We start from the raw sequence: 14,072 nt of genomic DNA, 5'->3' as shown, positions 1-14,072 counted from the left end.
TATCCAAAATGAAACTCATTCTCAAAACTCCTACATGGTTTAATAACAACCTCTCAGACGGATACCAAACAGTCAACGGACACAAACATTCTCAAACTTTCTACAGACTAACATTGGATCCCTGCAGAGATCTTTTTTTGTCCCTTTTTTTCTTCAGTATTTTCATTAATATCTATACTACAATACATACAAGAACCGTAATACAATATTAAAATTACTCTATAATAATTTGCTCAGCCAATTCCTTACAAAACCTGCAAGATGCAACACAGTAAAACGTGCTAAAATTTGTAAAGTGGATTATAGACTCACAATTAATTCTCAGCCCAAATAAAACCAAACTACTACTATGCAGTCCAGGTGAGAGCAATATTACATCCACTAACAATACTCTAAATGAAGAATTAATAAATGCCAAGCTTCCTGGAGTTATTATTGATAATAAACTCACGTTTGACAAACAGACAGAATATATAACTTAAAAAAAAACAGAAAAAGCTAGGCATGCTTTTCAGGTCAAAACAATATTTAAGAAGGTACAAAACTATGGAACACTATCCCACCACCCATTCGGAATGAAATTAAAGTATACATTTTCCTCGCTCAACTAAAAAAAAAAAATTGCCTCTAAATGGATATGCCTATGCCTATATACCTGGCTACTCCATCTACTTAATTGCTACAGTACTGCAACCCTCCATCTCCAGAAAGACATCCCTTCCAATCCTAGATCACATATCTATCCCAATATTATTTCCATACCCTCTTACTTCTTATCTTTCATCTCACTTCTTCTTACCATTCAACTTTTTTTTCAACCCTATTCCACCCTCACTTCCAAATATACTATGTCTGATACTCCAGTTTCTTCCACCCTTCTCCTCTCTCTCTCTACATTCCTGTCACACACTGTCCATCTCATATGCTAATGGTCAATCCACTGTTTCAACTATGCCTTGCCTAGTTGATACATCTGAGCCAATATACACAATGAATTACTCAAGCTAAATGCTGCATCTCACTTACGTAATCTACATTGTATGTACTTTGTGTTGCTTATGTAATTAACTTGCTTGTTGTGGCTGTTCATCAATTCAAAAAAGGTACATTCTTGAGATTTTCTCACTAAGCGTCCTCTAATAATGGGCTTTAGCTCCAATGGACTATCCCAGTTAAACACAATGTATGACTACATACATACATACATAAATAAATAACAGATGGGTTAGCTACAGGGTTACAGAAAAGAAATATATGAGGCATCTTGTAAAGCCAGTCTCATTCTTAGGTGTAGGAGCCTGACTGTCAGGTTCATAGGTAGGTACTAGGCTATCGGCCCTAGGGCCTATACAAACCCAGCCAAAAATGTACCCTGGCTTTTGCCAGTCAAGAAAATTATTTTCCTGTGCCACTGTCAAGCAGAGCCACAGAAGTGATCCCCGGGGTGAATTTCCTATTTCCCATCCAATCATCAAGATTTTTCTTGAAGAGTACTAATGAGGAGCTTTGTTTGATATAGATAGGTAGTTTGTTCCAGAGTATGGGAAGTCTCTGGGACAGGAATCTATCCCTCCAGCATGTTCTGTTTATTGTGGTGACAAGGTTTAAGTCCCTAGAGTGTGTAGCTCAGAGGGATTGGGACTTCTTTAAGTGGAGCATGTCCAACAGCTCTGAGTTTGACATAGCTTTGTATTTTAGGCAGAGATCACCTCTGAGTAGGCAATATGCGACAGAGTAAAGCTGGAGTTTTTTGAGACGGTCTGCATAGGGCATCTGTTTGAGGCTGGTAATCCTCCTTGTGAGGTATTTCTGTGGCCTTTCCAGTTGTTGTAGATGTCTTGTGAGGTACATACCAAAAGGGGCGTTGTACTCTACAATGGGTCTAATGAGTGATGAGTAGAGGGGAACAATGACCTCTTTCTGGATGAGAAACCTTTTGTGATGAGGTGCACCACGTAGAAGGATTTCCTGACTACTGTGGTGATGTGATTATCAAAGGAGAGACTACTGTCCACCTGTGTCCCAAGGTCTCTTATCACACTTTCAGTGTTAAGTATACTACCGCCTATGTTGTAGTTCATGGGTACAGAGTTTTTACCAAAGGGGATGACAATGCACTTTTAGCATTGAGCTTGAGGTCATGGCTTTGACACCAGGCATCTGTCTCACTGAGGCCCTTTTGTAGGATGTCCACATAGTTAGGAGTTTCGATTATGGCTCCTAGTTTGCAGTCATCTGCGAACTTCATTAACCAAAGACCTTCTGTGTTTGGTATCTATTTCTCTGAAGTACAGGCTAACAGGAGAGGACCCAGGACTGAACCCTGTGGTACTCCACTTGTCACTGGTCTGAAGTCTGATTTGGAATCTGCTACTTTCACAGTGTGGGTTCTGTCAGTGAGCCAGTTGGCAACCTATCTTGTGACCTAGGGATTTATACCTAGTTTAATGAGTTTATCTATAATTCCAGAGTGATGGATGGTATTGAAAGCCTTGGCAAGATCTAGATAGGCTGTGTGAACCACCTTACCCTCATCTACAGCTTTGGTGACTGCTTCAAAGAAGTCTATCAAGTTTAGGAGACATGATCTGCCTTTTACAAACCCGAACTGGGTGGGGTTGAGAGTTTGGAGATTACCAATGTCTGTTTATAAGTTCCATGATGATACGTTTCATGGCCTTGCAGACCAGGCTCGTCAGGCGTGGGATAACAATCACTGTCTGCCATTCAGCAGGCACAAAGCCTGAGGTGAGGCTATGAATGAGCATGGTACTTAGGAGGGGTGCCAGTTCATTCTGTAGTTGGTGTAGAATGCAGCCTGAGATGTTGTCTGGTCCCATGGATGCTGTGTTCTTGGCTTTGGAGAGTGTGTTTTTTACCTGTGCAGCCGTGATTACAGGAACTTTGCATTCTTCCGGTATAGAGATGGGCTCTTTGGGGGTGAGGGGGGGGGTAAAGATAGCACTGAAACTATCTACCAGGATGTTGGCAATATCAGTTGGGTCTGTATATTTAGTGCCATTGTGCTGTAACTCAGAGCAGATCTGAGTGTTGCCACTGAGATTCTTGACATAGCTATAGAATGCTTTGTGGTCGTCTTTAGAATCAGTGGCAATTTTGTTTTCCTAACTAGCTTTGGAGGATTTTATCAGGGATCGCAGCTTCTTACTGAGGCTGACCAGGGAGCTCCTCCACTCATGGGATTTTACTTTCTTTTGCAACAATTTCTTCCTTCTGTTGTACAGATTGTTTATGGCAGGGAACCACCAGATTGGCTTCCTTTTTTTGGAGGATAGCATCTTGGTTCTGTTTGGGATAGCACAATCCATGCACTCGTGTAAGTGCTTATAAAGTGCAACTGTGTGGGATTCAGTAGTCGTAACTGTATTGTCCATCTGCATGGGTGTCATGAAGTTCACCACTTCTGGCTTTGGAGAAATTTTTTACTGTGGTTTCCTTAATGGGGGGTGGGGGCAGGATGTGGACATCAAGGGTAATTACCTTATGGTAGGATCGGACCAATGAGGCATTGACTTCAGGTGTGAAACACCGGTCACTCATGTTGGTAATGACTAGATCTAGGATATTGTTGCCCCTGGTGGGGGTGTGGATAAGTTGATCCAGGGTATAGGAGTTTATGAATTTCAGAAAGCGTTGAGTGAAGGGGTTGGTACATGAGTAGTTTTCCCAGTTAATGGTGGGGTAGTTGAAATGCCCATTATTAGGGTGTTTGGTTGAACCCTAACATTTTCCAGTACATCAAGAAAAGAGGAGTGGGAATCCTTGGGCATGGTGGGGGATCTGTAGCAAGCTACAATTTGGATTGCAGTTTTGCCCAGCGTTAGCTGCACTTGGATAACTTCGGCTGCATTATGCCGAGCAACTAGCCTGGAGGTGTGGATATCCTTAATGAATATGGACACACCTCTGCCTTTAGTGTTCCGGTCCAGGTTACATGGCCGAAAAGTATGGTATGAGTTATAGCCTTGGTTGAACACGTAGAGCATTAAAGGCATCATCTAATACCCCAAATGACAGGAGGAATAGCCAGAGACTTCCTTTGTGTTTAGACTTTCCTTTTTGTTCCCACTGGAATAGGTCTTTCATGCTCTGTATGGTGTCAGGAAATGAATTTTCTTCTACTGCAGAATCTGAAGAAATATTTTCTTTAGATTCTGACTCCAGGGATTCAGGGAAGACATTTGAGAGGCACAATCCAGCACAACTTTCTGTTCAGATGAGATGTTAAACTGAGGCCCCATCTGCTTGAGTTGGCTCGGGTGCATCTAAAGGATTCCATGGTACCTACTGAAAAAGGGTAAGGGAAGTTCCCAGATGCCCTGACCAAATTTCCCCAAGTAGTATAAATACCAACCCAAGTCTCCCCTGAAAAGAGGCTAAGAGGCTACACGCTTAGAGGGACTAACCTGGTCAACAAGGATAAAAAAAAAAAGTATAACAGATTGAGATTGATTATATGAGGGAAATCTCTTCCTTTGTAAATGAGAAGAAGCTGGTGAGGCACCCTGAATGACTGAAAGACCTTAAAAAGACCTTTTGCAAAGCAAAAACATTCTTACAAAGATTCTTTTGAGATTACCATTCACAGTCCTTCCTTCTCAGAGGTATGCACAAATCTGCCCCTGGAGGACACACTAGACTCCAGACCCTTAGGGACATCCTCAGGAGAGGCACCAGAGGCATTGAAAGAAGCAGACTAACAGTCCAAGTACTCCAATATGGCTATTAAGACTCATCCGTTGAGGGCCTGGGAAGACAGGATGCATCAGAAGCCATTTCAAAGACGTCTTTAATTTTTTTTCTTGTCATTCGGAAGTAGGATGCCTGAGGTTCCAGCACGAGTCCATCTTCACTTTGGCAAGGGCCTTAAGCTGTCAGTTATCTAAGTACAGATTAAATGTATTCAGTGAATTCCTCTAATCACTTTTGGGTAAATGATAAACCAATAGTACACAAGCTGTGTATGAATCTCTGTATGGAATCTGCCATTCACGCAGCTCCTTTCTCTTTCTCCAAGACATAAGCAGTAACAACAACTTTTCACAGAAATATGGAATGAAAGTTCTGAAGGGGTACTTATCTGCCGAAAATATCAAACAAGGTGACTGCTGAAGATATCTCCCCCAAAGAGTTACCAACCTTTGGAATAAACGTTCTGTAAGGTAAAGCAGATCCCCCATTATTTTCAAATCTCTAACGGATAAATGGATGGGAAACTACAGATTTACCTCAGGCCTAGCAGCCTAGCTCCTACAGACGGTGGATTATCTCACTGGGTGTATCAGTGAGACTGCTTTAGCTAGATTTCAAAAGGTTTCACTGGTCCATTGCCTGGTAGCAGTCTATAAACCTGTGGAATGGGTAAAATATGTTGATAAACTCCCTGGCCAGTGCATCCTCTATGATAGACTTCCTGATATTAGTGCTTAAGGAAATTTCCCCCAACTATATCCTAACATAAGAGATGCTTGCTCTGGTTTCAAAGCAGCTATGATATCACCAAAAGCAGAATATCTCTACCACCCTGTTGCCAGTGTGAAAAAACACAAAAGTAGTTTGCGTTCCTGCTGCTGGTAGCAAGGACAGATCAATTGGCCAGACAGCTGCTGACAGCCCTGCAGGTTTCAGCTTGACCACAGTCTTCACTTTAGTGGGATGTAAAATGTGCCCTACGATGTAAGCGGAGTTATCATCCTACCGTGGAAAGGATCTGTGCCTTTTCCTTCATATTTTTGATGTGCTCATGCACTTCAGACTGTAGCCTCTCCCAAAAGTTACATCTGAAGTGAACATTGTGCTGTCCTAAGTGATGACCATAAGGAATAAGCAGGACAGATAATATGATGTCAAGCATCTTTCCTCAACTGTGGATATTACTTTGGCTACATCACAGATGAGGACTTTTGAGGTACCCATCTGTTACCTAAGTCTGCAGGTATTCCTTAGTTTCAGAATCATGCAGCTGCCTTGTCTAAGAAGTCCTGCTGGGCAAACATTACACGTATGCCTTTGTTCAGTATCCTCACACACAGTGAAGAAACCAAGAACATACCCATTTCCTTACATGATCCACATCCAAGGGATGGAGTATGCAAGTCCGAGAACAGGGGTTTCTTTTCAATGCTGCAACCTACACGGTTGGGTCAGACTTAGGATCCTCCTCCATAAAAGGAATTTCTGCTGGCAGGGGGAGGAGCTATGATCCATTTTCACTGGAAAATAAATCTACTCCAAATAACTAGATTCTGAAAGGTATCAATTACCATAAGAAATATTCAATTTGCTCCAAGGCCCAACTAGTCTTCTTCTGTACATGTTCAGGGGACATCCAAGGTCTTGTCTGTCTGTTTCATGTTGCAGTACCACAGGACATTGCTAAACCTAAGATGTTAGGTGAAGAAGGCAGGGAATTACCCCCCTTTTATTCATGCTCCCCTGTTAAACAATACCATATGGACAATCCAGTGGTCTTTTGTCAGGAATAGTTTATTTATCCAACCATTTTTCCTTTTGGTATACGAGTATCCAAATAAAAGGAGTCCATCCTCTTACTAGATGTGGCCAAGAAGTGATGGATTGAGTCTTCACCTGCTGCAAGCCTGAAGGCCATGCATCTGGCAAGGGTTGCTGAGACAAAGACTGACATGGTGTGGCAGCTGAATCTTACCCCAAATTCTTCTTCAGGTCATATCCAGCCTTATTAGAGATCTAGTTATGCTATACCTTTGCAGAGTTCACCGTTGAAAGACCAAGAAGATGTGCAGTGAGGTGTGCCAGAAATGCCCAAGTCTGAATCAGAGTAACACTGATTGGTACATAGGTGATAGATGACTTTAGGCAATGATGCTTGATGGCATACAGTCAAGTGTCTGTGGAGTAGATGTCACACAAGCCACCATGGGCTCATCAGTTAGTGCTATGGCACTGCAGAGTCTAACATCTGAGAAGACTAGAAATGGATAAGGGAGTGTGGCATTGGCTATCCTAATTCTAGGTTACCTGGTGCTTGGGAAGCTAGCACGCAAATGTCCATATCATGGCTATATGACTGCTGTTAGATCACCATTACAGCCCTACTTGTTAGGGAATCTGCACCTGAGGTCTAACCATGGTAACTGGAGGGAATTAGAAACTGGTAGCCTGAAGATGTAGCCTATGAAGGCCAACATTGGATATCCCAGCAGTGCAGGGAGTATCTGCGTTAGAGGGTCAAAAATCTGAGAAGTTATTAGCAAAGGGGCAGGTAAGCTGATGTTCTGGATTCCAGGCTTAGAAACAGCTCTGCTTTCTATGTAGAATGACTTCCAGCTGCTATAAATCAAGCTGGCATAATGAGGGGCCAATAATACTTCCTCTAAGGTCCTCCTCACATACAATATGAAGTGCCTAAAGGAGAGCCTCTCCAGTGCACAAAACTCATGGGCAGTTAAATAAGGAGCTGGTAGAGTATGACGGAGCTGGAAAAAATAATATATCTCTAAACCATTTTATCATACACTGCACATGACGTCACTCTAGTATGGGTCTGAAATTTTATGCAGAAGAATTACATTTATTTTTAACATCTTTACTGAATTATCACTTAAGACATAAGTAAACATACATTTATAAAAAAGAAAACAAATATTAGCATATTCCCTTGTTGCAAACATTATAAATCATATATATTTGTTTGTATAATTATCATCAATCCAACAGTACATAAATTAAATACTACCTCCCTTTACTTCTCCTCCAAAGCATTATTCAGAATATATTGTTCCCAGAATTTCCATTTTTCTATGTAATTTGCTCCTGCCCTTTTCTAAAGATCTCAATTCCAGTTCTTTTATCTGTTACAATGCTGAATACTTAAAACACAGTTGGTTTAGACTTTGATTTCAATTAATTAGTAATTGTTTTTGGCAGCCACCATAATTAAATTTAACATGGCCTTACTGTGTCTAGACAATTCAGATCCTGTATTAGATGCATTTGCTGGCCCACTATTTCTGATAGAATACTCTGATGGGAGCTGTTAAAGTCTGCTGACTCATTACACTCCCAAAACATATGTTCCCAGTTAGCTCTTTCTTCAGCAATTACTTAACATTTATTTTTACTCTCTCTCTCTACTCAACATTGTTCCACTCATTTATAATACTGTTCCCAAAGATCAATAACCCCATCTCTCTCTCTCAATGATTTCAGATTCATTTTCAACATACACCAGATTACATTTTTTTCAAAAAACTATTTCACTATCAAATACAAGTAAACATTCAAACTTACTGCATACTAACTGACAGACAACATGGATTCAGAACCAAGCACAACACCATAACAGAGACATTTCCTTCAAGATGATGTAATATCCAGCAAAGAATGGGGCCTCTTAACTGGTGATATCTTTATACAATTATTAATATTTTATTTTAATATTATTCATGCTCTCCTTCTTCAAAAACCTGCTTCCAGTGGCTTTTCAGGTAGTGTCTGGTCTTCTGTTTGTACTATTTAAGTCAGCTTAATTTGCTACATACTGTGCAATCGCCATGCATGGTAAACTCCTTAATTCAGTACTGATTGCTGATATAACCATTTTATAATTGTATGTCTATACAATACTAATAAACAAGCCCTGTATCAAACAATCAGAAATTACATCTTACTATAAATAATTTGCCATTGTTAAGCACGTAAATCCAAATATCACAATCAACTATTACAGTTAGTCTTAATCCCAAATTTGATTTAAAATTGCTCCTTAAACAAAAATAGTTAAAAGTTAACTATTTAGAATATAATTTGAAATCATGAGTCAAGTGGCAATTACACTGTTTTACTTTCACTATATTACAAGCCTTAACAATTGGACCAGAGACTTCACACTTTGTACTGCAGTCTATTTTATTAAATAGATATACATTTTGCATACTCCATTCCATGTCAAAGTCCTCTTCAAACTCATTTTCCTTTACAGAATCTCCTACACCCCATTTATTTATTTTTACTATGGAGTTCTTTCAGTTTCTGATCTCTGATAGTTCTCGGTTTCATATTTTTAATCTCTGCTGTCATCTTTTCAACTCTGTTACTGACGGCTTGTTTGGATTTCCATTTCCAAGTGTATAGCATTTTAAGCCATTATCAACACTAAATATCGCAATGCTTTCACCTCTTTAGTACATGGCATTTTACCCCAACTGAACAAAAACATCATGTTTGGAGAGTAATTCTCTTCCAAGTACAAAACTTACTATATTATTTAAGTTATTTTTGTACTGATGCAATGTTTTACATTTCAAAAACATGTTGCCAGGAACTTCCTTCTGAAGTATCACATCTCCAATATATGCTTCTTGTCTTCAGGAAAATTTTTTCAAGTCTAATAGGGGTACAGAAATCTTTGTGGGAACATGTGTATAAAAAATAGCTACATTTTCTCAATTAAGTTTCAAATCTAGGGTTAAGGGATATTTCCTTCAATTGATCATAAGTACTATTTAATTATTCATTCTATGCTAATTTTACTAATATATATGCTCTACTTATTGCTCTTTACCAGTCCGTCGTTTGTGTTCTGGGCCTATAGGTTCATAGCCTAGTAAACACCTATGAACCTAATGACCACAAGGGCCTTTTAAAGCCTAGCCATGCATCCCAAATCTCTGACAAGTTATGATACCCTTGATAAGTGTAAGCACGGGCCTGGGAGATGAACCATTTATTGGTTTCCTGGGTCCATTAGAGACACAGGTGTAAAATCAAGGATGACTTTCCAGTTTCCCATCCAGTTGTCCAAGTTACACTTGAATTGGGTTATGGAGGAACTCTACTTCACATGGATGGGGAGCCAGTTCCATAGACAGTGTACTATCTTTCCAGCATGTCCTATTTATATCACAGGCAAGGTTTAAGTCTTTAGAACGGATAATTCTGGTGCTGTTTGTTTTGTGGATCTGCAGGAGGTCCACCACAGTGGGGACTGACAATGCCCTATATGCCAGGCATAGATCTCCCCTCAAAAGTCTGTAGGAGACAGAATACAGGGATAGGGTCTTGAGGGGGTCTGCATATGACATTTTACTGACACCCTGTATTCTTTTAGTGAGGAACCTCTATGGACATTCCAAATGTTGGATATGCCTGGTTAGGTACACACCAAAGGGGGCACTGTACTCAATGACATGTCTGATGAATGCCAAATACAGTGGAACAATGACTTCCTTGAACTTAGATGCCATACTTTTTGTTTATAAGCTGTGAAACATAGAATGATTTACTCACTACTGCAGAGACGTGATGGTCAAAGGCTAGTTTACTATCTATGCATGTCCCCAAGTCCCTGAGAACTGGGTCAGCTCCAACAGGTACAGTGTCAATATGATAGTTACCAGGGATGGATGACTTGCCAAGGGATACTATTATGCATTTTTCAGCATTTAGTTTTAGCCCATGGCTCTGACACCAGTTGTTTGTCTGTGTCATCCCATCCTGGAGAACATGCATCAGTGTGAGAGTCAATGACCTCTCCTAATTTGCAATCATCTGCAAATTTAGTCAGCCAGAGATCAATGACATTGGCGTTGACCTCTGAGAAGTAAATGCCAAAAAGGAGTGGTTCAAGGACTGATCCTTGAGGGACTCCACTTGTGACTGGCCCATTTATAGAGCTAGACTCTACAGTTCTAACGTCCTGGGTCCTGTATGTGAGCCAGTTTGCTATCCAATAGGTGACATATGGCTTTGTACCTAACTTCTTGAGTTTGTCAACAATGCCCAATGTATTGTGTCAAATGCCTTGGACAAGTCAAGGTAGGTAGTGTGAACGATTCTGCCCTCATCCATTGCTTTGGTGACCTTCTCAGAGAAGTCCACCAGGTTGAGTAGGCATGATCTGCCCTTGACAATACCAAACTGAGTTGGGTCCAATGTCTGGAGGTTTACTATATTTTGATTGATCATCTCTATAATTCTTTCAATGGCTTTACATATATAAGACTAGTGAGACTTATGGGTCCGTAGTTTCCAGGGTCTGTAGATGGTCCACTTTTATGCAGATGAATGACTGTTGCCTTTCTCCATTCATTTGACATGAAGGCTGTTTGGAGGATACAGTTAAATAGTAATTCCTGAGGCACTGCTAGGTCATGTTTCATGCTATTTAGAAGGCATCCTGGGATACTGTTTGGGCCCATTGATGCAGTGTTCTTGGTCTTGGAGAGAGCATGAAGGACCTGTTCCCTATTGATAGTAGGGGGGAGTTATATTTGATTACATTTCCTGATGGAAGGTTGAGGGGATAGAGGGGTAAAGTTGGAGCTGAATTTATCAGCCAGGAGGTTTGTTATATCTTCTGACTCAGTATAGGTGGCTCCATTTACAATTATAAAAATCTAGTATTTGCCATTTAACATTACTATTCAACCTATGCATGGTTTCCTTGAACTTTATCATTACACCTGCAAATGTAAGTTGATCTGAGTTGAATAACCCAAAAGTTTGTCTAGATTCCATTTTATTACTTCATCTCTTTTTATCATCTAATCTCAAAAATCTCAGTTCTTTCTTCTTTCTTTTCCAAATGTTCTTTACATTTAATTCTGTGTCCACCATATTACTATATATAACTTTATAATGAATAATCGACAGTGAGTTTCACTGAAACGCAAAACATAACAACAAAAAAAAAACGCATTGGAGAATGCTATTCATCACAAATAAAAATCAACAAAAATGTAACCACAAATGTAAATCAATAGGTTATATTTGTGATTACAAAAAGAAAAAAAAATAAATTTTTACATGAGGGTCATTTTTGCCCCCACACCTCCTGAAAATGGGAGGAGGGAGTCTGTCACTACACCCTGGAAATTAAATACACTAATTCCACAGCTGCACAAACACAAAGTAAAAGGAAAAGATTTGGAATTATGTAACAGTTGATGTAATGAACATTGTCCATTACATAATTCTACAAACTGTACCACGATAAAAAAAAAAAAAAAAACAGCTTTTCAGCACATGATAAAATGCGTACAGCAATAACTCCTATAGCACTCATTTTTTATACATAACTACATATATGTATGTATATGCGTCTGCTTCACTTGACCTAAAACTCATTTGACTGACACCCATTTGACCGACAATTGACCAAAATTTATTTTGAATGACAACTCATTTGAATGACTCCCATTTCACCGACAGCTTACAATGATGAATTTCAACGTACTAAATCTTAAACCATAGACAAGCACACTTAGAACACCAATAACTAACCCTTTCCAGAACGTAAAAAACTACTTACTTACCCTCTTAACAGAAACAGGACAATGTACAACCAAACTAGGTGGGGGGCATTTTTTTCTATGCAATTTATTCCTACTCCTTTCTTAAGATCACACCTCCTGTTCTTTTTACTACTTCAAGTATGGTCAGTTTAGACTTTGATTTCCATTTTCCATTAATTGTTTTTTTTTGGCAGCCACCAAAATTAAAATTAACAAGGCCTTACTATGGCTAGGCAATTCAGATCCTGTATCTTATACTCTGTCTTTTATCATAGAAAAAAAAAACTTACTTTCCTTTTCCATATTCTTCCATATATGATCTCTTCACTGAGACACATTTATACATGAATATATACACACAGACAAACAGGAACACACATATGCACATATAAGCCTGACCTACATAGAAACAGTGGAACCAAAATATCTTCAATCGCTTGTATTTTATCAACATCCATAAATAATGCTTTTCATTGTCTTATCTAATTTATAATCTTTTTAGTAGTTTCTTCCTACATTTCTTTAGTTGCTCAACATCCCATTACAACCAAATTCTCTAATGTATCTATATAAAGTCATATTTTGGGATATAATTCATTAGCTTTGTGCCAACTCGTGTTGGGGCACAATTCGTTACTATAGCCTTTGCTTTTCTTTCATTTGCTTTATATCCCACTTTACTACTAAAATAGTTTAGTTTGTCAATTATAATTTTTTAATAATGTTCGGGATTGGTATCATACAACATCTTGTCTGCAAAACTGGATATTTTCTCATTATTATTTCTCTGTTTATATCCAGTTATGTTTGAATGCCTTTTGTCTCTGGCTAATTGCTCTAAATAAAAAGCAAAGAGTAATGGAAAATGAGATATCCCAGACTGCCTAGTTCTTCTCACAAAAGTAACCACTTTAGACAGTTCACTACCACACTTCAGCTAGCTTAAGATAATCTGTAATATTAAATATTAATGCTGCTCATGTTTTTGGAAACTCAAAGGCCTCAAAACATCTTTTCATAAATTCCCAACACATTCTGTCAGATGCTTTTTCAGCATCCAAACCTATCAATATTAATAAATTATTAATGTCCAAGGCATCATTTCCAACCACAAGGGTTCGGTTGATATTGTAAAATATTTGCCTACCTTCTATAAATCTAGACTGGTCCATTTCTATTATTCTCACAAGTATCTTTGCTATTAAGTTTCCCAGTGATATAAACATTTTATAGTTATCATGCAGAATCAAAATTGGTCTGCATGACCCTGGATATCAAGATGATCTTTCCTCTCATATAAACCACACACTCCAACCCAGAAAGTGTTATCAAAAAGTACTAGCAAGACTTTTATTACCTTCTGTTCTTTCTTCCACACTTCTTTTGGAATTCCATCATTACCAGGTGGTCTCCATGTTATGTCGTTTTTCCTTTTTTTTTCATTGCTTCTTTAGTCCGGTTTCCTTTATTTTTGATGTCAATACCTCTCTTTCTACTTCTGTAAACTAATGACATTATAAATGTCTCAGATTTGTAATCATTTCCTGGAAGTAATATCTGATTTTTTTTAACACCTTCACTAATTTTTCACTTAAGACACTAATTCACATAAATTAACAGACATGGAAAAAAACAGGAATGAAAAAAAACATAACATTTTTAAATTTCATGCATTATAAATTACACATGTATTTTTTAACAGTTAAATTGCTCAAGTCCTGCCATCCCTGAAATTTCATTCCTTCTCCTAAACAATATTCTGTTTGTATTGTTCCC

At 38.8% G+C, this 14,072-nt stretch overlaps 1 protein-coding gene across 1 annotated transcript in view; it reads right to left on the bottom strand.

The window, feature by feature from the left end:
* The window catches only part of ATXN2L (ataxin 2 like), a 1,992,254-nt gene extending 1,978,462 nt beyond the window's left edge, over positions 1-13,792 (bottom strand). The window contains exon 1 of the mRNA XM_044058577.1: positions 13,654-13,792. Coding sequence (XP_043914512.1) covers positions 13,654-13,694 — 41 coding nt within the window. The 5' untranslated portion in view covers positions 13,695-13,792. The remainder of the gene's footprint in view (positions 1-13,653) is intronic.
* Positions 13,793-14,072: the final 280 nt, after the last annotated feature.

Source organism: Protopterus annectens, chromosome 16.part0 (assembly GCF_019279795.1).
Source record: "Protopterus annectens isolate FY-2018-M chromosome 16.part0, PAN1.0, whole genome shotgun sequence".
In the NCBI taxonomy this organism is placed as follows: domain Eukaryota; kingdom Metazoa; phylum Chordata; order Ceratodontiformes; family Protopteridae; genus Protopterus; species Protopterus annectens.
This window is presented reverse-complemented; position numbering and strand designations above follow the sequence as displayed.